This window comes from Schistocerca gregaria, chromosome 4 (assembly GCF_023897955.1).
Source record: "Schistocerca gregaria isolate iqSchGreg1 chromosome 4, iqSchGreg1.2, whole genome shotgun sequence".
In the NCBI taxonomy this organism is placed as follows: Eukaryota; Metazoa; Arthropoda; class Insecta; order Orthoptera; family Acrididae; genus Schistocerca; species Schistocerca gregaria.
In genome coordinates, this window is record NC_064923.1 from 302,584,638 (window position 1) to 302,609,373 (window position 24,736).

The 24,736-nt window shown below is 41.5% G+C and overlaps 1 protein-coding gene across 1 annotated transcript in view; it reads right to left on the reverse strand.

Moving 5' to 3' along the window:
* The window catches only part of LOC126267295 (uncharacterized), a 552,396-nt gene that overhangs the window by 18,496 nt on the left and 509,164 nt on the right, over positions 1-24,736 (reverse strand). Inside the window, exons 6-7 of the mRNA XM_049972371.1 lie at positions 12,949-13,080; positions 1,048-1,235 (exon numbers count right to left, since the gene is read on the reverse strand). Coding sequence (XP_049828328.1) covers positions 1,048-1,235; positions 12,949-13,080 — 320 coding nt within the window. The remainder of the gene's footprint in view (positions 1-1,047; positions 1,236-12,948; positions 13,081-24,736) is intronic.

The window sequence follows — 24,736 nt, forward strand, 5'->3', positions numbered from 1 at the left end:
GCTGTGAGTACCGGACGTGAGTCGTACTTCGGTAGCTCAGTTGGTAGAGCACTTGCCCGCAAAAGGCAAAGGTCCCGAGTTCGAGTCTCGGTCGGGCACACAGTTTTAATCTGCCAGGAAGTTTCATATCAGCGCACACTCCGCTGCAGAGTGAAAATCTCATTCTGGAAACATCCCCCAGGCTGTGGCTAAGCCATGTCTCCGCAGTATCCTTTCTTTCAGGAGTGCTAGTTCTGCAAGTTTCGCAGAAGAGCTTCTGTAAAGTTTGGAAGGTAGGAGACGGATACTGGCAGAAGTAAAGCTGTGAGTACCGGACGTGAGTCGTGCTTCGGTAGCTCAGTTGGTAGAGCACTTGCCCGCTAAAGGCAAAGGTCCCGAGTTCGAGTCTCGGTCGGGCACACAGTTTTAATCTGCCAGGAAGTTTCATATCAGCGCACACTCCGCTGCAGAGTGAAAATCTCATTCTGGATGTCTGTATTAATCTATGTAAGCTTGTATGTATTCTTCTCCTCGTCCGATTTCAACCAAATTTGGTACACATATCATTTATTGTGTGGGATACATATATATTCTTCACTTAAGTTGTTACTTTTTATATTGCACACATGCGTGACTTTTCATTATGATGTGGGGAATATCTACAAAGCTTGAAGTCAAATTGTCAGACACATCTTTCAAGAGCTTCTATTTTTAAATTTTGGCCATTGATTTACTTATCACTGTTCATTTTATATAGGAGTACGACAAGTGAACTTAGTTCTATATTAAAAACTAAACAGCTGACTAACATGGATGGAAACAGAATCAACTGTAAAAATTCAGAAGGCTAGTCATCGTAATGTAATAATTAATAATATTTACAAACAAGAGAATATTATTCTCATTGTGATAGGTAGTGCGTAGTCTATGGTTAAGTGCAGAATAGCTGTAGTTACAGCTTTTCGATAAAGATGAACAATAACATGGACGCTTACACCGCAAAAACACGCAGATACAGTGAGGTGGATTTTGTTATGAGCAGGACGTAAACAGAGTGTTGAGCGCTACCTCTTGTTGCCTTCAAAGTCCTCCAGCTCGACTCGCAGTACGTAGTCCTCATTGTTGGTGAGCATGTAAATGTTCTCGTTGCCAAGCCAGAGTTCCCTGGCCGGGTCGCCAAAGCCATTCTTGTAGTCAGCCCAATCACGGTTGAAACTTTCTCGCGGCTCTCCGAAGTCATCTCGCCGCTGAATCACCTGCAACATATCACAATCAACTTATCTTGTTGTTCGTAACTTATGATCAGAAATGTATATTTTCTTCTTCAGGTGATGATAATCGTAGATGTTTAGAATAACCGGCCCTTACTAATACATGTAGATGTATTTACTTCATCTCATTTTTTTATGTGAATCAGAACGATAGTTTCAGACTCCATTCGAAGCAGACACCTGCATCTGTCTACCAAATTATAAACATTTGTAAGTTTACAGCGATCTTCTGTTTCTTAGGCAATAACGTAGTCTCTCCAGTTCTGCATTTCTACTACAAACAACGACATTAGTAATCAACGGCAGATGCTATAATTTCATCTACGACTGACGCCTTCCACTATAAATCAAGAAATTCTGTATGCCGGAAATTATGTTCGAGAAACGGAGTCCTTTTCCTGATAAGTGTAAGTTAATTACTGTTATCGTTGCACGATCCGTTAACTATGTTTTTTATTTCGTATTTTATGTGCGGTCTTAATTTTTGATATCGTTCTGTTGTACCACATTTCAAACATCTCAAATTTCTGCTACAGTAAATTATCAGGTGTTCCTGTCAACTTCTACAAGTGTTACACTCCAGAAACAATGATTGAGATCACCAGATTCCGTCTCTTGAAAAGATCAATTTTCTCCCTCACTATCCTACGCAGTATATTATCTTTGTTCGGTGATAATGTGTTACCCTGACTACTAAACAATAGAAATTATTCATTTCGTCGGCTGTATCCTTACCATTTTTATCGTATAGCTCTTTACCCTTGATTCTAAACGTATTATATCTCACAACTTTTATACTTGTGTATCATGAATTCCAACCATGCACCTGTTACTCTTAATTATTTTTTCATTATTTACCTTTTACTTGAATACTGTTCTAAATAATACTGTACATTCACCTGCATTTAAGAGAGTTATGAAGTCATCGATGTTGTCCCCCTGATGGGTCATCTGGAAATCTTAACGCTTTTATCGTCCCCCATCGAAAAATTTGCTCATTTGAGAACATTTCTTATGCTACTGTCATTGCCTCGCCATCCAAGAAGCTTTACATTACGTTTATATAACGCATAATCATTTGGAAATCTTTTTAACGCAAACATATGCTCTTACTGTATTTTGTAATTTTGTCACGACAACTTGTTTCTTGGAGATGTTATAAACTACACGTCTTCTTTCCTACAGTCATGTGAATCTCAGAACGAGTTACACAGGACCTGAAGGATACTATAATTCTTCTTTCTAGTAGTAAGTGTAATCTCAGAATTCACTATTGGTTACTAGTAACATCTTTAAAATCTCACTGATAACGAAAGAGCATGTCTTCAGTTTCTTTTTTCTTCTTGTTAATCTAGTCAATCCGTTAGAAATGCAACATCATTCTTAGAGTTCTCATATTTTTACATTCATCCACCCTTTTACATGAGTGGATTTTCTGGAATTATAATGATACGTCCACTGTGTTACAGGTTTTACGCCCTTTACATTAACTCCTATATACCTTTTTATGGTGTAGCACGTGTTTACTACTTGGTCTTCAGAAATAAACTCATAGAATTAACAGCCATAATCACCGCGGTGATATTGTACTTTTTATTCGCAGTCAACAATGTGATAAATGCTGCGATAAATATTTATGACGGCAGGGAATGGTCGAGTATACGAGTTTAGTTCGTAATCGATGCGGCAGCAGAGTTTTCTCCAGTATTTTACAGCTGTGTCAGTAACAAGTAACAAATAAGACTCTCTCCGTCAGAGGTCAGCTCGGATAAGAAAAATACTGCCCGAATCTGCACCTTGTATGCATTTCATCTGTGCTTGAATTTATAAAATTTATTATTGAGAAATAAATTCCATTTCTTAAGAAATTTTGCATCTGTGTGTATGAATCCTAGCCTCATTGACCAAGACATTGTACTGCTGGTCCGAGCCCATGACGCGGGTCTTATTTTGAAACTTTATCTTTCGCCATCCCTGTTACAGGTTGCGATGAACTACTGAGTGGTACGAATTATGGCGCTCCAGGGACTGCTCTTATTTTAAGCAAAAAGACTGGATTTTCGATTCAGCACTTAAGCTTCCAATATGTTTATTTGATGTGACGGAACGCTGAGTTACAATCAATAAAACAAAAAGGTACAGAGAAAATTTCTTATTACTTTTCTTCGTCACTACTAACCTATATTTGCTGGAGTGTTAATGTAGCGCCCAAATAATAATTTAAGGACATGCGCTACTGCTTCGATAGACTAGCTGTACTTATCCTCACGTGGCAGCTGAATTAAACCAAACGGATCTGCTGAATTATTCTTGCAGATGAATTTAGGACAATACTGCTGGTTGTTGGCCGTACTGCAAAATGAAGGAAGAGGTTTTTCTAAACACAACCCTCAAGCAATATTGTATTTACAATTATAATAGTTAAAAATTAAACATATGTACGGGACACTCCAACCGCAGCAGCAACTCCCTTATCTGCATCAGTAAGTCTTTTTATCCGGATTTGTATCTATACATATTAAATTATTGGGTACGCTGCTGAAGTCGGAGCTCGCTATTAACATTCCACTGGTTAAGAATGTAGAGTCCGGTCCTGACCAGGTATTAGTACAGTAAAATCTATCACGTTCTCATTACCTTCCTTAAGATACAACTTTCTGTCTTGCCTTAAACGGATTTGTGAAAGTTTCAACAAGATATTTCCATTACATTTGGAAGTCAAATTAACTCTTGTTACTAATTGTTAACTGTTAGCCATATATTTCGTTAACCAAATGTCGTTAGTTAAAGTGACCAGGTGTCCTGATTCGGCCGGAACTGTTCCGATTTCTGGAGCCTAGTCCCCTTGTCTTCGTCTGCTTGATGCCTAAATGTTCTGGTTTTCAGAAATCAAATCAAATTCTCGTTTATGTTAGGTTTCAATTTGCAGTATAACTTTTTGATATTTATATCATTACAAAAGTGTCTATACTTTATGTTAATTTTGTATCCCTCAGCTAACATACCATGTCGCGCCGTATTATGAAATACGTTCACCACCTGCTTGATAATGCGTTCGAGACTTTCAATAATACTTGCGCTGAAGATGGTGTTACTGAGCTGGATGTTCTTAGCGATAACCCTAATGCCTTCATGTGTGTTTCGTTGGCTTGGGTATTGCAGAACGTATTGAGCGGGTAATAGGTTCATTGTTCACTGTTCACTTCCGTTAGACTGTAACCAACTACGCAATGGCCAAATCTTTTGTGTCCTGTTTACTATCTTTTTAAGACAAAGTGTATTATACTAGTAATTATACAACAACTATGAATGTGATAATGTTTTAAGTTATGTTTGTTATATTACTTTTTGGTGGCTACTATACATTTGTTGTAAGGTCAAATGACGTATAGCAGTTACCGAGCAATATTCCATTCCGAGCAATGAACAATAATAAAACTGGTTGCACCTTCGATTTCTAAAAATACGGTCACCTTACGTTAATTAATAAAATTGTTAAATCATTTTAATGTTTACGCTTATCAATGTAGTAAGCTCTTCATCGTGTACTTGAAAATATGTTCGAGAAATTTTGGTGGCATCACTAATTTTATAACGAACCTTGTTTAAGTCGTATGTGATACACAAACAGGGGTCAAATGATGAACTGAAGACATCACTGGATGGAGAGTCATAGAACAGCTTTAGTGCCGCTTTGCGCCAGCTTTCGGTAATTACATAAGTGGCCTCTGATAATGTAAACGAAACAGGAAGAACCCAGATGCTGGTACGACGGAAGCTGAATGTACACGTAATTGTGCGGAAAATTTCTCAATCGTTAGACCTATTAGATGTGAGCAACGTATCTGTCTTTCCCAGAATACTGCACATTCAAAACAATATAGTGGTAATCCGTACATTTCGGATTATAATAACGACTTAAACGGTAGTAATCGCTATTATCGGCCGTCTGTAAAGTTGAATCGAGGGAAATCGTGTAATTGACCCCGTCTACAAAGTAATAACTATTCTGGATATCCACAACGAAACTGGGTTTTACCCACAAAATCACTATTACTTTGGATATCTATGGATGTATTTGCGGGTATCTGCATTCGTGCACATCTCTGAGTGTGAGGTAGTTTCCCATGACAGCTCTTTGGAGAGGGAATATGGTCGCAGCTACTCTATGGGTTTGCCCCAAACCTTGAGCGACGGCAGCTGCCGATTTAAATGCCTGTTACCTGGCACTGTTAGGAATGTTAGTATGACAGTGGCAGTTAGCGTCACATGAATCGCGCGATCCGTTTCTCCCGCTTCTCACGGCCCAGGAACTTGAAGCGTCCGTCTTGCAGCCGCCGGTGCTCAACCTTGTCCAGCACACGCCATCTGTCGGCGACCACCTGCTATCCTCTATGCCATATGTTGCGGCTTCTCGTGGGTGTGCCTCACCACATCGCAAGGGCGGTGCCTGTTTCATACTTCGATTCGACCTTTCCTTCTTTCTGGAGCACAGTCGCCTGCAAAGTATGAGATCGCATTGACTATGCATACATACTAGGGTCAATTTACTCTGTGTGTTTCAGCTCTACAACATAACACATTTTAATACAACAGAGTCGGTCATATTCTATGGAGAGCGCCTTTGGCTTATAAACAAGAAGTCCTTGGACCAGAGTTCAATCCTAGCGGCTGCTCTGAATGAACATCATCAGCAATGGGAACCGAGGACTTTCGACATAAGAAGTCAACCTCGTTCAGTCAACGATCAGGTCTGAGAACAGAGTTTCACGGGACCCTCTCGCCCGTGGAGTGGGAAACTACCCTTAAAAGACCGAAGAATCAGAAATGGTCAACGTCTTGAGTATGCAGATTGCAGTGGAAACGACTGCATTAAGACTTGTGTATCAGCAGGACATGTGACCTGTAACTGCAAACGATTGGTGATGGTCTCTAAACTGGAAATACGTTCTGGATTAGTCTCATTCAGCTGAGAAGAGCCTGCTGTATGGCAGGTGACCACGAGAAAAAGACTGAATAACCAACTAAACATTAAAATTCTATGAGGGAGAGTTGGCTGTCACAAGTCTGAATGTGGTAGGGAAAATAAAAATTCTAAAAAGCGAAACGCAAAGGCTCAATCTAGATATAGCGGCTAGCGAAGCGAAATGGAAAAAAGATGACGCTTTCTGTTCAAGCGAGTATTCCGTAATATCAACAGAAGCAGAAAGTTATGTACCGGAAGTAGGATTCGTCACGAGTAACAAGGTTGCGCAGAGAGTGAGATACTGTGAACAGTAATAGTATCTTTTTCGTCAGAATCGACAGCAAAACAATAATTCAGGTATATGGTACGTGCTGACATCACAAGTAGTTGATGGAGAGATACAGGTGAGGACACGGAATGAGTAATACAATATGTAAAAGGAGATGAAAGTCTTGTAACCAAGGGGGAGGAAAAAGAAGAAACAGTTACGGGAGAATATGGGCTCAGCAGTACGAATGAGAGAGGTGGAAGACTAACTGAGTACTGCAGTAAATTTCAGCTAGTAACAGCGAATAAACTATTCAAAAATAACAAGAGAACGAGATATACATGGAAACGGCCTGGATACGCAGAAAGATTCCAGCTCGATTACATCATGGTGACAGGGAGACCGCAAAATAAGTTATTGCAAGGCATACTGAGGACCAGATGTAGAGTTCACAATTAACTGATGATAATAGGCAAAAGTTTAAGAGAATCGTCTGGAAGAATCAATGTGGAAAGGGATACTGAACTACTGAGAAATGCTGATGCGCGTTTGAAGTCTTCTACTGCAGATACTGCGATAGTGAACACCACATTCTTTGCATTGAGAAAAACCTAGTGACAAGACGTGTAACCAAATAGTTGGATTCGGACTACATGGAAGAGGAAAAAAAAACCTGAAAGATTAAACTGAGTTAATACTGTGATATGATATATAACATACGAGTATCAACATCTGTGACACGAGCTGCCATTTCATGGGAGGCTGGCACGAATGTGCTGTTCTATAGATGACGTCCGAGAAATCCCCATACCCCTCTTGACTTTTCACCGTTGCTCAGTCAGTTGAACGGTCACCAATGAAATCCAATGGCAAAAGAGCAGTTGAATTTCAAGTACCGCAATGAACAACGCATGACGCATTAAAATGATTTGAAAACGAAAGGATTTAGATCTACGTTTCTGAACGAATTATCTGTCAATAGCATGGAGTAGTCAGTTACATTCTGCTGTGCTTTGTTCGTACAATTTGCAATTACCGTGACTCCGTAAAGAATATTACTTTCTGACGAATGTGAGATGCATCTCGGCTCACGCAGGAGAAATTTAGTTTGCTGGTCTACGTAAAATTCCCATTATGTGCAAGAGTTGGGACGGAGTGCACCCAGTGATTGGTAAGGGCTGGGATACTCGTATCAAGTGATACCTTTCTCATGCCTATTTTTTGGAAGTTTATGTAAATTCTTATTTGGACAAGTTGCAAATGTGATTAATACCTCAGTTCGAAGACAAATGCATCAGTGATCATGTGTGTTTTCAGCAGGAAGGAGCTCCAGAACACTGTATTCGGGGGTGGGAGGTCCGTGATGAACAGCTTCGAGGCCACTGTACTCGGTGTGTTTGAACAATATCGGGAAGTAATCAAGTCACACGTCAGTACAGGACTAATGACGTAAAGTGCCCTCCGCCACACACCGTTGGGTGGCTTGCGGAGTATGAATGTAGATGTAGATGTAGACGCAAAATTATAGAGGCTTTCGAAGCATAGCTTCTGAGACGCTGCACAAAATGTGAAGAAGGATATTATGGAGACACATAGATTTCTGCCTAAAATGCGACGGTGTACATACAGATCTGCTACATACGTAGTCTTTTATAGGGGAGTTCTCCAATTTACATTATAATGGTTTAACATAAGAGTACAGGAACTTCTAGGGCACTGTAGTTCCGTGACAGTTAATGTGGGATGGCGCGGTTGATTCGCACGTCTGCGGCGACCTGTTGTAGCAGTTCCTATCCCCTCCTAACTAACTAACTAATTAGGATGAGATATGCAGGGTGTTCCGGAACTGTTCGTTCAAATTAATGCATTTCGGTAAGGAACATATGGTCTCTGAAGTTAACTTGTAATGTTAGGGAACATTTTGTTACGAGATGCTGAGGAAAGCTGTTGTGTCGGTTTAACTGACTGGGAATGTGCACTGAAATTCAAATGTCCACAATTCGCGTGTTTGGGCACATGGGAATCCACGAGGTACTCGACCTCGTGCTCATCAACAAAGATTTGGTGTTGATGTGTGAACCGGCATTGTTGAGCGGACCACATATTCTTCCATTCCGCCTCAACGGACGTAGATATCGAATCTGTGTGGAACAAGTGTTGCCAGACCTGCTCGAGGATGTTAGACTGCTAGACAAAGGATGTATTTCCGGCACGATGGGGAATCTTTGTAGAACATCTGTTGGCACAGCTATTGGAGGACGTACCTCTGAAAATTTGGGCAGAGGCAGCACACTAGGACGCCAGCCCATTTCAGAACTGCTGTGAGGAATCGTCTAAGAGCCAACTTCGGCAACGATGGATTGGCCGACGTGGCCCTGTGGCCTGGCCATCCAGGTCACCTCAGTTGATGTGTGAAGCCGTTGTGGAAACAGAAGAATACCTTGTCGCTAGAATTTCCATAGCTCTTGGTAAGACTGCCGACATAAGAAAAATCATCGAACACACACAACAGTCAATGGTCCGACGACGATGTAATACGTGCATATAGGCCAATGGTCGCGTATTCCAGCAGTTCCTGTGGATGGCACTGCTGTAATTAGCGTGCTAGACTACCTTCTGTGTAAATCGTCCTTAGCATCAGAAACTGTCGTCAGGGACTATAAGTACCATAATTAAATATATGTGTTTTGATGTTCTCTGTCTTCTGTATTAATTTGAACATATCAGTTTGGCACACCCTGTAGAACGTTCTTGTCGTAACACATTATTGATTCGGATATACTAAGAGCGCAAGTAGGTCTTTCCGGATTGTTGCGTGTGGAGGGCTATGGTGAGCATTTCGGGAGGAAAATTTTCCCCTGATAGTCTCCTAGCGTGACTTGGAAGAAGTATGCTTACCCCATCTCTTCTATGCACGTCTCGGTGTGCCCGTTCGATCTCTTCTCCGCCGACTGCAGATCTTAACGTGCAAGCATTAAACAGTAAATCTTTGGAATAACGTGTTGGAATATTTCGACACTAAGATAAAAAACTTATAAATAATGGGATGCCGTGTGATTTTGTCATTACTTCAGTCTCAAAACCTGCAAACGATGTTATAATGAACATTTTCTATGAGCCAGTATAATTACCACTTGTATGTAACAACTGTCATAATATGAGTCTGTTGACGTATATAAACGCTCATAAATGTTCCCGAGGCAGTTTTAATTAACAATTCACTTCAACGCTAAACAACATAACGTCCTCCGTACGTAAGTTTTGTCTCTCAGAAAACTAGTCGCAGACCGTGTAGTGAGCTAGCCCACAGTTCCGCGCCTGACCCCCCCCCCTCCCCCTCCCCTCCTTCGGGCGTGCTCATGATTGGTCGGTTCAATCCAAAGTTATATATTCTGACATTTAATGAAATCCTTAACTAAGCTCTCAGTGTGCAATTAGAGCTACTGAAATCAAAACTGGGAAGCCGTAAGTGTGGATACCATCATCAGCATAGTTAGCACTCTGCATGATCAAACCGTGCACATAAATAATCAAAGTTACGTTCTTGGTGCCAATGCTGACGCGTGAATCGCAGATTTCTATGCACACTTCGCCAAGAATCGGCTTCGTTCTCATGCTCTCCGGCCATCTGTCATTTGTGGGGTAGTTCACTGATCTTGCCTGCTCTCTATCTTTCAGCAGCCTGAGCCTTCACAAAACGCACGATAAAACTGCACAAAACGAGTGCTGAAATGGGGGATGAATGCCACAGTATCAGGTAATGTAGATTTGTTTACTATTCTAATAGACTCTCAGCTTTTTGGCTAAGATGAAAGTGTAGTTTACATTTCTAAGGCAACGTCTCAGTGTTGCTGCGGTGTTAGGCAGGAATGGCCTTCAATCAGTGTTGTGGCAGCCTTACGCACTTAGCGCTTGAAATCTGGCAAAAGCGCTGCTAGCTTTCAGGGATCTTCATTCGCACTGCGGAGTTAGAGGCAATAGCTGCAAAGATAGCGTGACTGTGAACAGAAACAGGCATTTTAAGTATGGAAATTTGAAATGAAATTTTTATATGTAAGGCGGAAACATACTCTGATGCACACAATGAATGCTACTGCCATATTTCTTATCTCGGGAGTGCACCGACAGTGGGGTATACTTGTATACTTATGGCCGCTGTATTAACATTACAGATCACGCTTACTGTAAAATTGAATGGGAAACACTTTCTTGGTGTTCAACAAAATAAGAACTCCACGAAAGCGTTTCCTATTTAATATTGTCTTTATGTTGTGTTCAAGCATCGAGGGGAAAGTTCGGTTAACGGTAATGAGGTAAAAGCATTTAGGAAATCTGTGCATTGTTCTCCATTTTTTTTTGTTTTTTTTTTTTGTTTTGTTGCGGAAAACAGTGGAGAACTGGTGGCCAAGTACTGCACATTATGCAACGGCATCTTTTCTTTTCCACCAGCACAAGGGATGATAGCCACCACAATTTATCCGAATGATAACCTTTATCCAGACTGGCTGCTATTTTATGTATTGAAACAGTCCTTTATTTTGATTTCAACATCGTACAGTTTCGCCTGCGAAGCCCTTTTCAAATGTTTTAGGTGTGTAATACATCAAAATTTGCACACTTTCGTTCGAGGTCAAGCATTCACTTTTTTTTCGCTATCAGCCTTCTGATTGGTATGATGCGGACCGCCACCAATTCCACTCCTATCTCAGTCTCTTCATCTAAAAGTAGCACTTGCGACCTACGTCCCCTACTGTTCATTGGAAATATTCAAGTCTCAATGTCCTCCAACAATTCTTACGCTCTACAGATCCCGCAAGTAGCATGGAGATTATTCTTTGTTGTCTTAAATGGTACCCTATCACACTATCCCTTCTTCATGCCAGTCTTTTCTACGTGTTCCCCTCCTCGTCGATTATGCAGGTAACCTTCTCATTACTTATTAGTCCACTTAATTATGAACATTATCCTACAAAACCACATCTCAAACGCTACGGTCCTCCTGTTTCATCTAATCCTCATAACTATTCTGCAATCCACACTTTTATGGTTTTCCAACAGTCTATTCACACAATGCTGTGCTCCAGACTCAGAAATTTCTCCCGTAGATTAAGATCGATAATTCATACTAGTACACTTGTCCAGGAACTCCCTTTTTTCCTGTGCCAGTCTGCTTTTTATGTCCTCCTTGCTTCATATGTTATATGCTTCCAAGACAGTAAAATTGCTTCACTTCGGATATTTCGTGGTCCCTAGTTTTCTACTACTTCTCATTAGCATAGTCTCTCTTCGAATGACTCTGCATCCATAGTGTCTCCTCGTTAGACTGTTAATTACATTCAATATGTCCTATAATTCTTCTTCAGTTTCACTCGGGATAGCAATGTCATCAGTGAAACTCTTAATTGATATCCTTTGTAGCTGAATTTTAGTTCCACTGCTGAATTTTTCTTTTACTTCCATCATTGATTCTACGATGTACAGACTGAACAGCAGTGGCGAAAGACTGCATTCTTTTCTCACTCCCGTGTTAATACGGGCTTCAGTTTGCATTTTCCCCTCTTAGATTGCATCTCTGATGCCTTTACCTTTCCTAAATCATTCCTAAAATCAGACAATCGTGAAGTATGATATGGTATTGGTCAGACTTCAGAATTAAAAACATGAAACCAAGAGAATTTAGGTGAAAAGTCACTAGCATACCATCTACAAGTACTGGACCATGTACAGTGACATCTGGCCGCCAGTGCTGTCGCTACACATATTCCAGTTCGTTCTCACACTGCAAGTGGTATGCTATATCACTATTATTCTACGCATATCTCGTGACACGTCGACAGCCAGCTGCCTGGACGTCATCACTCAGTGAGCCATCAGGTATCAAAATGGCTACCCTGGGTCGAATACACGCTAGCTAGTGGCCTCGGCAGTAGAGGTGAGCTCGTAAAATATTACCAGGTAATTTTGTAACTAGTTGACGCTTTAGGAAACCACGTTATAAAATATACATTATATGTGGAGGCACAATTCTTGCTTCTATGTTACATGCAATTTCCACGATTTAACAGCAATTCTATAGTGCTAATGGAAATTTTGGCGGCCATAAATATGTATAATTTTTTTTGAGTTTACGGTTTAATCTTAACTCTAGGCGGTCGTAATATTCAGACACAGGAGAACCCCGGATAAACGGATAACTCAGGACCACAATGCATAATATCCGACTATCAGACACGTTTTTGCTTTTTAAATAGGGTCATCATCTCAGATAGAGATAATATTTCAGTGAAAACACGCAAAAACGTCTTTTAATATTTATACGATCAAAATTTGCACGTCTTGTTTGGTAGGGACATAAGGCCTCTGAAGTACAGCTTTTTTGCGCCGCGTCGCCAGCTAAGACAATTAAGAGCTGAGTGAGGCGATATTTTATAGGGCGGGCAGACAGAGAGCGAGGCGATACTCACGGTCCAGCCGCCGTCGGCCACCTCCTGCTCGCAGTAGACCTTGAGGAACCAGTAGGTGGTGCCCCGGATCTGCAGGTAGTACACGCCCGAGTCGCGCATGCCCGCGTTCAACAGGTCCACGCACGAGTAGCCCTGCAAACACATGCCGGACACAGCTGTACAGTCAGGCCACAAACACATCTGGAGATCTTAACAGTACTCAACCATGCACGGAAGGCGCCTTAAAATAAGGGAAAAAAGATCTTAGTTTATGAGCTGTCTGTCTAGCTTCTCACCAGACATAATATTAAAAAAGCAGAATAAAAAGACCTACAAATTGTCCAAATGGATCTGAGCACTATGGGACTTAACATCTGACGTCATCAGTCCCCTAAAACTTAGAACTACTTAAAACTAACTAACCTAAGGCCATCACACACATCCATGCCCGAGGCAGGATTCGAACCTGCGACCGTAGGGGTTGCGCGGTTCCAAACTGAAGGGCCGAGAACCGCTCGGCCACTGCGGCTGGCAAAACATCTTCAGCCGTCTAATTTTCCAGTTATTACTTTATCTGAGCAACCAGTTTCAGCGCTGTATTACGTCATCATGAGGCCCCCTAACCGACGTGTAGGAAGAACCCCACCTCCAGTCCGGTCAAAATAGGGGCCAGCGTTCAGTGAGTGGAATCCGTAGGTTTTTTTGTTTTGTTTTTTGACACAGTGATCCATTCGATCATCACTTGACGACTCAAGTAGTGCTGAAACTAGTTGCTCAAATAAAATAATAACTGGAAATTTGGACGGCTGAAGGTATTTTATTCGGCATTTTGTATTTATCAGCCGAGATCCCTCAACCATGTGTATACAGATGGACTTACAGAGACATAACATTAGTCAGCCAACGTAAAAGATCTTACTGGTCGCTTTGGAACGTAGAAGATTGCGTAGAACTGGTACCATGTGGACACGTCAACCTTCACCACGGACGTATGTTACCAGCGGATTAAGATGGGTCGGCGTGGAGACGTGAGAGAATGATAGAAAGAAACAATTGTGTTCGTTAAGAAAAAGCCAAATCTGTCATCAATCCGAAGGTTGGTTGGTACACTACGGTGCATTATTACACTTGGCTTCGTTGGAGTTAGTATGCCTTTGCTTTCCTTAGATTTACTCGCAAGGGGAGGGTCTGACATGTGGGTCACAGATTCTGATCAAGTTTTGGAAGAACGTTCTGTATTTAAAATGAAGAGACATGTATTTCAACTTTTTTGCTAGTTTTTGAAAAAAATCTAGGTCAATGTTGATGGCGAAAAATCGCATTTTCTACGTCACACATCGAAAGATCGTCTGAAAAAACAAAAGTTTTTTATTAATATGATTTCTGCTCCGAAGTTACTAATGTTCGGGTTATTAACGTTTTTGAGTTTTCATGATTAGCTAGAGTATTTGTCATTCTGTGCGACTGGCAAAGCGAGATTGGTGGTCGAGCAGTCTACAAAACTGTTGATCCGTATTCGAAAATCAGTCGCAGCTTTTTTTTTACTTCATTCCTTGTTCGATGTTTCTTCGGTGTATCTGATAATATTCTGATAATGGGCATATCTTTCCTTGCCTTTTTTTAATGTAAAACACCGGGAGGTATAATTAATAACAAAAAAGTTTAAATAATGTACTGACAGTTGTTTTCGTAGTGATAAATGACATGCTAACTCGCTAAGATAGATATTTTCCTAGACAGCAATGATCAACGGACTTGCACGGGGAAAGTGATACCAACGTAACCTTTGTACACTGTGTGACGTTTATTTTTTGCGACAAGTAAAGAATTTCATTGCACGACATCAGAATCACACGAAATTACAGGAGAGCTGAGAATTACAAGATAGAGCGGATGTTATTAAAATTCATGCGTTGGTCCATAACCAACTGTCTTTCAAGATATGCTTTTGTACGCTTGCATCCGGATTTGTTAGTAGGAACGTGAATCAGAAATGTTTTTCACGAACAATGTTCCGAATAACAGGTCAAAGCGGAGAGATTTCTTTCTCGTGTTGCACATAGTGCGAGAAATATTTATTTCTATGGTAGCTTTCACCTCATTGTTTGCGAGAAGGCTTACGAGGAGACGATTAGTTAGGATTATGCAATAATATACTGTAGGTTTGTTTTTGTACTATGTATCACGATGGAAATAATTGTCAATTCATTATATAGACTTATCTGAATACTAATCACACCTTCAGATGTTTTACTTCAAGAAAGGAAGGAAAAGTATTCCGATTATCAGAATAGTATCAGATGCACCGAAAAAATATTGAATGAAAAAAAGCCACGACCAAGAATCGAACACGGACTATCAGTTTGGTGCCTAATGCCTTGACCACTTGCCCACCGGCCTTGCATAGAATCACGAGTATCCTAGCTACAGAGTGAAAACATAAAAGCGTCAGTAACTCGAACATTATTAACTTCGGATCCCTTATCGATGTTTGTTTTTAGACAATGGTTCGGTGTCTATAGCATCGAAATTACTACTTTCCATCAGCTTTGACCTCGATTTTTCAAAAGCTAGGGAGTGCCTAACAAAAAGCCGAAACAGTTGTGCCTCTATTTCCCATATAGAACATCCTTGCAAAACTTGATGAAAATGGGTGATCCACTTAACAGACCTTCCCATTGTCAGTCAATTGTAGGTGAATCTAATGGTTAACGTGGGCTCCGTTCCATGCTGCAATTCCGAATTTTCTCACATCAACAAATATTTCCAGAGACGAAAAAATGATGAAGGATAGATAAAAATCTTAGTACTGACTGGGGATTGAGCTCGAGATCTCTGAGTCCATAAATGGGGATGCAGGTTATCTCGTTGATGAAATTCTCTCGGGTTGTCAGGCGAATCGTGGCGAAGAGTTGACGCAACATTAATCCTGAAGATGATGAGTAGGAAACTTGTAGAAATGTTGCGACAAAACGACGCAACGAATCTGCTGATAACCGTAGCCCAGCTCTTTATCACTGAGCCTTGTTATATCAGCGTGGAATGTACAGTGTGTGTACAAGGAGTGGTGTACCATTCGCAACTATTATGTTTCAAAGCGTACGAGACGTTGAGTGAACCGATGCCCCAAAAAGAATTTAACTCGCAGTGTGTGGAGGGATTGGTTCAAGCCAGAGGTTGCACTGTGATGTTTTGGGAGCTGACCTTATCCAACTTATTCAGGTTACCGTGAACATGATCTGGGTTATTTCAACATTCTCGCTGACCATATGCGGCCATTTCTTACACCTTCCCGATTAGTATCCTCAATGAGAGCAACCAGCACGTTCACAGGGCTCTTCCCTGGTTTGACGAATACTGGGTGGCTCTATCGCACTTCTGCTGGCCCGCTAAAACATCCGACGTTTATTCCACAGAAGACGTCTGGCTTTATTTTGAACCGGTTGAAACGTAGCAATCAACATCCTCCCAACATGGCGGCTCTAAACGATCTAATCATGAATGGGTGACTTCATCTGGGCACGATACACTGGAAGAACTCTGGACTCTCTAATTCGCCAGATAAGCTCGTTTTAAGAGTACAGGCGGTACTAAACGGTACTGCCATGACATCTTCTCAAAGGAATTAATTTTTTGTCCGGTGTGCTTGTGCTGAAGAAATATTGAAGACAAAGACCAGGATTATTGAGGTTTGATTCCCCGTCTATAATGAAATCATTGGCAACAGAGCAGGTAAGTCGCCGCTGATTTTTCAAAATAGTCATTGTGGCAATCGCCTTATGCTATTTACAGATACAACGGAAAGTGTAAATCTGGGTTTAGAAAATTGCTCCTCCATACTGCACGTCAAATGAATTGACCGAGAGAAAGAAGAAAACGAGAGAGAATAATTGAATGATGCTACAGAAGGGCAAAATGGAATCGTAATAGTTTCAACGTCCGTGGGTGACCCTCGTTGACGATAACCAACGGTATTCAGACGGCGCGCAGTATTAGCCGAGTGGTCTAGGGCGCTGCAGTCATGGACTGTGTGGCTGGTACCGGTGGAGTTCGAGTCCTCCCTCGGGCATGGTTGTGTGTGTTTGTCCTTAGGATAATTTAGGTTAAGTAGTGTGTAAGCTTAGGGACTGATGACCTTAGCAGTTAATTCCCATAAGATTTCACACACATTTGAATATTTTTTTCAGACCTTCTTTTAAACTGGAAGAGCCACCTATCATTAAAAAAAGGAGAAAATAGCTCAAGGACCGGGGTTCCTAATTTAAGTTTAAGTTTTGACTTTCACAGAAAATAAAGCAATGTAAAAAAGTTATTATTTTATGCAAAATTATTTATTTTTACCAGTAAAATAGAGATTTCCTACTGATGGTATAACATGATAAAAATGTATGGACAAACAATAACCAATAAGAAATAATTGTCCTGTCCTGAGGGCGTAATCCTCAAATATATCTATTTTCAAGGAAACCCGATACCAGATAGTTAACTTTCTAAACTAAACCATCTCAAAAGGTATATAATAAGTAACGTCAACATCTGACTATTATTTTTGATATTCTAATCATATCTTTATTTAACTAAACGGCAATACAAATGTTTCCTATGTGTAAACTTCGGACCGATGTAAAACAAGGCCTGAAGGCACTTACTTCATCAGGTTAAAAAACATGAAATATATATATTATAAAATATAATAGAAAAAGATGAAACAAGAGAGAGGGCTTAAACTTGTTGAAGGCTTTTGGCAGTAAATTATGGCAGATTACATTTAGAGGTCTGGTTCAGTACGGAGTGAAAACCGAGCCAGTGTTATTTCAGGGGATGAGGCATTAGTTTATATTCGAAAGTGGAGAGTCTGCAACTTTTCAGTTACGAGGCACGTTATTCCATTGTCGATTTCTCTCTACACAGAATGTCTTGTGATTTGATAGGGAATTGATAGTGATTTAAAAGGTATTTTGCTAACGACGTCGTAAACAGAATTGAGATGTTTATTATTCAAGTTTATTGGTGCCTTAAATTTTTCTGGCCAGGCGCTCAGAAGGTTGCCTGCGTAAAGACGTTAATTACAATGTGAGAGTGCGGAAATTGTGACAGACGAATGTGGGGAAAATAACCTTTGAAGGACATATATCCTTCCATGACCTTCCTCGTGATCCATTCATTATTCATTCTTACTTACGTGCCTGCCTGGGGTCTGCTCAAGTGGATGTGCTTTCGGTCTGACAGATAACATTCCAGCCAGGTAAGGTGCGTATCCACAGACTCGCCTACCCGCTGTGCATAACAAATCCGACAAGGTTCGTGAGTCCATAGGCAGGATCGGCAAAGCACAGGAAGTTGAGTAAGGAAAGACAGAAAGGGAAACAACCTCCACCGACGGGGAAGAAAACAGGGACTGACTCCATAAACGTAGGCGAAAACGACTAAAAAGAACAGCATCTACCTCATTTATATGCTTGAACACCAGTAGTTTGCGGGCCAGTGTCTAAAGTTCTAGTACTTAGTGAACTTTTGTAGGTGCACACTTAAATTTTATATTGCGTAAATTGTGACTTTATCCACATTGTGAGAGTTTATTGGTGTTATAGGACTTAATTGTGTAATATGTGTATTACCCAAATTTTTGGAAGTACGCTTTCCAAATGTTTGAAAAAGCTCTGAGCACTATGGGACTTAACATCTGAGGCCATCAGTCCCCTAGAACTTAGAGCTACTTAAACCTAACGAACCTAAAGACATCACACACATCCATGCCCGAGGCAGGATTCGAACCTGCGACAGTAGCAGCAGCGCGGTTCCGGACTGAAGCGCCTAGAACCGCTCTGCCACAGCGGCCGGCTTACGCTTTCCAATTGCTGTTTCTTGACATTATGTTAAAGCATAGTACTATTTACCAACGTAAACAAATTATTATTATTATTGTTATTAGATAAAAATGTTTAATACTAACTACCCATCGTTGCCCAGATATGTATTTATTCCAGTCTGCTATTAGCCTATCTCCTCCTTCCCCCTCTCTCTGTCCATCTCATCATTCATCCCCCCCCCCTCCTCTGTCCATCTCCACCTCCGCCTCTCCCTGTTCGTCTCATGCTCTTTCCTTACTTCGTCAAATTCCTCCTCTCCTATCTCTTTGTGCATCTGCTCCTCTTCCCTTCCTCTGTCCATTTCCTCCTCCACCTCTCTCTGTTCATCTGCTCCTCCCCGTCTCTTTGTATTACACGTATATTTAACATATTTCTCACGTATCTGTAAACATATTTCACCTGTATCTCTAGTGAATTTCGCCCAGCCATTACATTTTTACGAGCTTAATGTTTATGGCGTCGTAGCTGAATTTCGCCCAGCAATTACATCTTCACGAGCTTAATGTTTATGACCTCATAGCTCCTAAACTGTGTGTCTTACAATGATATATTTTACTGGTAAATCCAGTGGCATATGTAAATACTGTGTGCAAAATGTATCGGTAGTAGTAAAGAAGTAATAAACAAAAAAGTCGTGCTTAACGCGGCGGTTTTTGCTGTATGAACAGCGAAAAAGTAATTAGCTATTAACTTATTTCCTTTCATAATTTTGTGGGGGTTGTCAGGGAGAAAAAGTTTTGTGAGGGCTTAAAATTATGTGTTAAGTTTGTTGCAAGTCAGTAAGTGCTCTTATATCAAATATACGGCGACTAAAGTATAGCTACTCGCGCGTCGTGGGCTACACTGCTTTTTCGTTCCAATCTCCACCCGTTTTACTGGTAGGTAATTCTTAACCCCATAGTGATTTTTCCAGACGGATACCATGTTTGGTTGAAATTGATCCATTGAGTTAGGAGGAGATGTGGAACATCAATACATATACATACAAGCATTTTTATATACACTGAAGAGCCTGATTCACCTGCCTAATAACGCGTAGGACCCCCACGAGCACGCAGAAGTGCAGCAACACGACGTCCCATGGACTCACTAACGTTTGAAGTAGTGCTGCAGGGAACTGAAACCATGAATCCTTCTAGGCTGTCCAGAAATCCGTAAGAGTACGAGGAGTGGAGACCTCTTCTGAACAGCACATAGCAAGGCATCCGAGATGTGCTCATGCCTGGGGAGTCTGATGGCCAGTGGAAGTCTTTAACCTCAGAAGAGTGCTCCTGGAGCCAATCAGGACGTTTGAGGTGTCACACTGTCTTGCCGGAAGTGCCCAAGTCCGTCGGAATGCACGATGGACATGAATGGATGCAGGTGATCAGACCGGATGCTCACGTACGTGTCATCTGTCAGAGTCGTACCTAGACGTATCAAGGGTCCCACATTACTCCAACTGCACACGCCCCTCACCATTACAGAGCCTCCACTAGCCTTGAACAGTCCCCTGCTGACATGCGGGGTCCATGGGTTCATGAGGTTGTCTCCATACCCGCACGCGTGCATCCGCTCGATACAATTTGAAACAAGACTCGACGACCAGGTAACACGTTTATAGTTATCAACAGTCCGATGTCGGTGTTGACGGGCCCAGGAGAGGCGTAAAGCTTCGTGTCATGCATTCATCAAGGGTACACGAGTGGACATTCGGCTCCGAAAGCCCATATCGATGATGTTTTATTGAATGGTTCGCATTACGACACTTGTTGATGGACCAGCACTGGAATCTGCAGCGTCACGTTGAACGATTCTCTTCAGTCATTGTTGGTCCCGCTTTTGCAGGGTCTTTTTCCGGGCGCAGCGACGTCGGAGATTTGATGTTTTACCGGATTCCTGATTTTCACGGCACACTCGCCAAATGGTCGTACGAGAAAATCCCCACTTAATCGCTGCCTCGGAGACGCTGTGTCCCATCGCTCGTGCTCCGACTATAACACGACGTTCAAAGTCACTTAAATCTTGATAATCTGCCATTGTAGCAAAGTAACCGATCTAACAACTGCACCAGACACTTGTTGTCTTAATTCGGGATTGCTGGCCGCAGCGCCGTATTCTGCCTGTTAACATATCTCTGTATTTGAACACGCATTCCTATAGCAGTTTCTTCGGCGCTTCAGTGTATGTATGGAAGTACTGTATCCTACGGCTTAGGCTGTCCCTCGGTACGGCCATGTTAGCTGGGTTGCCTACCCGGCGGACGTCAACAACAACATTCAGGCTTGCAGAGTACGCTAATACAAGACAGGTGGCGCCAGCGTCACTACAGTACTGCTTACGCTGGTCCTATGTACGAAAACAGAGAGGGTGTAGTACAGTACCTTTCCGCTCTGCTGCCTTTTAGGAGGCCGCATGGCTCCAAGGCAGCAATTTCGATTGTGGAACCATATGAATTGCGACTCTAATAAAGTGAATAGATCAGCAGGTTCCCTCCGATTTTTAAGAATGATTATCTACGAGTTGCCTAGCCGTGGTCATCATCTCCGAGCAATTTTCAAGATTTCTATGTTGGTTTACAAATATTCAGAGCCTAGACTAGACAGAGTAAGCTGTCAAACATGGATTATACTTTGAACCACAAACATAAACTATATTTAGTTCATTCTATGTTTCAAATGTTCTTTAGGGAACTTGTGTATTTTATCCAGAGTCTCCTCATGTGACTCTAACTGCATATCTCGTGTCTTGAAAACGTGGTAACATAAATATTGGTGGTTATCTAACCACTTTGGAGAAACTTAGAATGTTTTGACATGCGACATAGACCTTTCGTCTTCTGTCACAACGTTATATTTTATGGTAATTAAGCACTTGAATATTATTATAATACAATATTTTATGTATTTTTTATTATTATTAAAATCATACACACCTCTGGCATGTTAAAACTCAGAGCGATGGCAAGTTAAATTTGAGAAGGGAGGGAGGGACAGTAAACAATTGTGACCTCTCAGAACCGAATCCTAAATCCACTCATGAGTCTACATAGGAAGAAAAAACTGTTTCTGACAAATTATCTCTACAATTTCCAAACACTAATGTTATGACAGAGAGATAGCGCTGATTTAGTAACCAACTATGTGCAAGTCTCCTTTCTCTCCATTCCTTGTGCCCAACTTGGGAGCACATTGAACTTAGCACTCTTATTCTTTTCCAGAATATTTGAGTTTGTGAATTTTTGTTCGATGATTTCTTAGCGTCTCTACAGGGACTGGGTTAATTTGAAATGTCACGTGACTGACATGTCGTCAGATCTTCACTATCGATCGCTGGGAGTCTACCTCAGAGTAGCTAAGCCACGCGGTATGTGGAGGCCCGATCCATGGGATACTTCCGTTCTCAAGGCCGCACACTTAGATCACTTTCACTTGCTAGATTATCAACGGTACACTGACTACCTAGCGGAATGGTTAGCCTAGCTGCATTCGGTGCGAAACGACCCGTGTTAGATTCGCGGTACCTCCACAGGTTTATGTCTCAGATAGGGGAGTGTGAAACGCAGTTTACTTAGCCTGGTGAGGCCAAATGAGGAGCTGCTTGAATAAAGAAGCACCTACTGACAGTAACAGCTGATCACATGCTCCACAGTCACAGGTCAGTCCCCTATAAGTGTGAGGATATGGCAATGAAATAAAACATATGACAAATATTTAGTTTTTTAATGACTATTTTTGTTAAGTCCTATACTTTTCTGTGAATTTCTGCTGTGGTGACGATGATGCTGTTATATATTTAATACGCATTTATATGATAACTTATGCAGGTCTAAAATTTGGTTTGATTTGAAAAAAAAAAACAATTTTGAGAAGTGCATACTAACGTTAGTATGTTCAGCTGTAGGAAATCCGCTCACTACCGGGTCCTCTTGATAAGTGGATTCACGCTTTCAGTGTTAGTAATGTTCATCGCTGTTGAAAATAGTCCATTCAAGATAGAGCTTGATTAAGTTTCGTGTATGTCTGCCGTAAAGGTCAGTAGAAGAATGGTAGTTATGTTATGTCCTTTGAATAGGTCAACCCAGATGATGTTTACCACAAACCGTCACCAAACATATCACGGAGATAAGCTCCATAGATCCTGATTATTAAGCCCACAGGAACGCCTGAATTTACCAGGCTTCCTTCACAGGAGGAACCACATGCCGAAATAATTACTTCGTTCCGACTCGGAGCAAATTTCTCGAGCTGAAAGGAACTGTGTCCGAGCTTTCACTGATACCGGACACTGCACCACTCACGTGGCAGCCTTGGTATGCTGATGTTCATGCCAAAGGTGAATCAGACTGAGGCGCGCACCAGAGAAAACCGTGCCACACGGGAGCGCTGGTTTGAAACGTGTTTTCGCTAATGAGGAGCTCAAATATTTGGCCGGCAGGGTCTCGGAGGAACCAGTTCTGAGACATGGGGCAACTGAGGAAAGTAATGCATTCACCCAAATGCCTGTGACCAGTCCACGTGCAGTCAGGTGCATTGAAATAAATTTTGCTAGCGCTCATGTCCAACAGACAACTGCGCAACTCAAGTGATGGGATTGCGAATGTAAATTTTAATTTAAGGATTTAAAAATGCCAAAATGTCACAGTTGTGTGTAATTTAATGCTGCACTGTAACCAACAAACGTATTTTGTGGATACTGAAAGATAGAATTTCATGGTATAATAATACAGTAGATACAGTTGAGTTAAAGTGTGCACCAGTGTTAATCACGGTGTTCGGAAATTTCCGTCACAAGCATCTATGACTTGTAGAAGGGAGTGAGTACATAATGCTTTGAATAGGGATCCATGTTCAGAAACGACCGTTTCCGTTCTACGACGGTTTCAGTTCAGATGTTTAACTGATACACTTCAGCGTGTGGAATGGAATTAGGTATTACGCAGTACAATTATCAGGTAACGATTCGAAAGAAACCACAACGAAACACCAATCTCTAGCGAGAGCACATTTTCTTGTAGTAATACTTAAAAATTACGTGTTTACATTACTGCAAACTGTACGTACAGAACAGTAGTGGTGTATACAGCGGCGACCACCAACGTTGTTACAGACATTGTAACGTCGAATCATGTCGTGGTACACACTCACCATCCCACCTGGCGCCTCTTCAATTTCTAGTTCAGCAGCCGGTACCCGAGTCGACAGATCTTGCCTTTGTCGCAGGAAGGCAGACGCTAAGTGACATCAGGTAACCATCTAACGTAGTACACGTCATACTGTCTACCCTATTGCTTACACGGACGAGCAACTCTGAGACTTTCCTCTTTAGTGGACGTGTTACACATCTGAATTCAAACCGTAGCAGAACGGAAATGGTTCGTTTCCGGTCATGGATTCCTACTCAAAATATTGTTTACTCACTCCACTCTGCAAGTCCTACAAGTTTCTAAGGGGAATTTTCGAACACACTGTATATCAACGTTGTATCACAAGCTATTTTACATACATTGATGATTAAAGACCTCCTCTATGCCTCAAGATCTTCAGCTATACGTATCAGTCAAGCTCCTATGTATACTTTAACACGGGCCATAGGAAAGCATATTTCCGACAATATGCCTGGGCAATATTCAGCTGACGGACGAATTTTAGTCACCCTTAGCCAGAAATGGTTACAGCAATGCATTTTCTGGCCAGAAGAGTTTATACAGACCGCAGTAATGCTCGGAAATGGACGAAAGCGAACTACAGTGCGAGACTGAGTAGACGTGTCAACTTTCGGATTACAGTGAAGTAATATTGTTGCGCTGCTCAGATTACCGAGTTGACGCTGCAGCCCCGTCAGCGTGAGGAAGAGGGACAAAAGTGAGATACTGAGAAGGAAACATTAACAGAGTAAGGAGGAGGTCCAAATGGCCCGGCCGTGTGAAACATTATCCGCTCCAGGCACACAACAGTGGT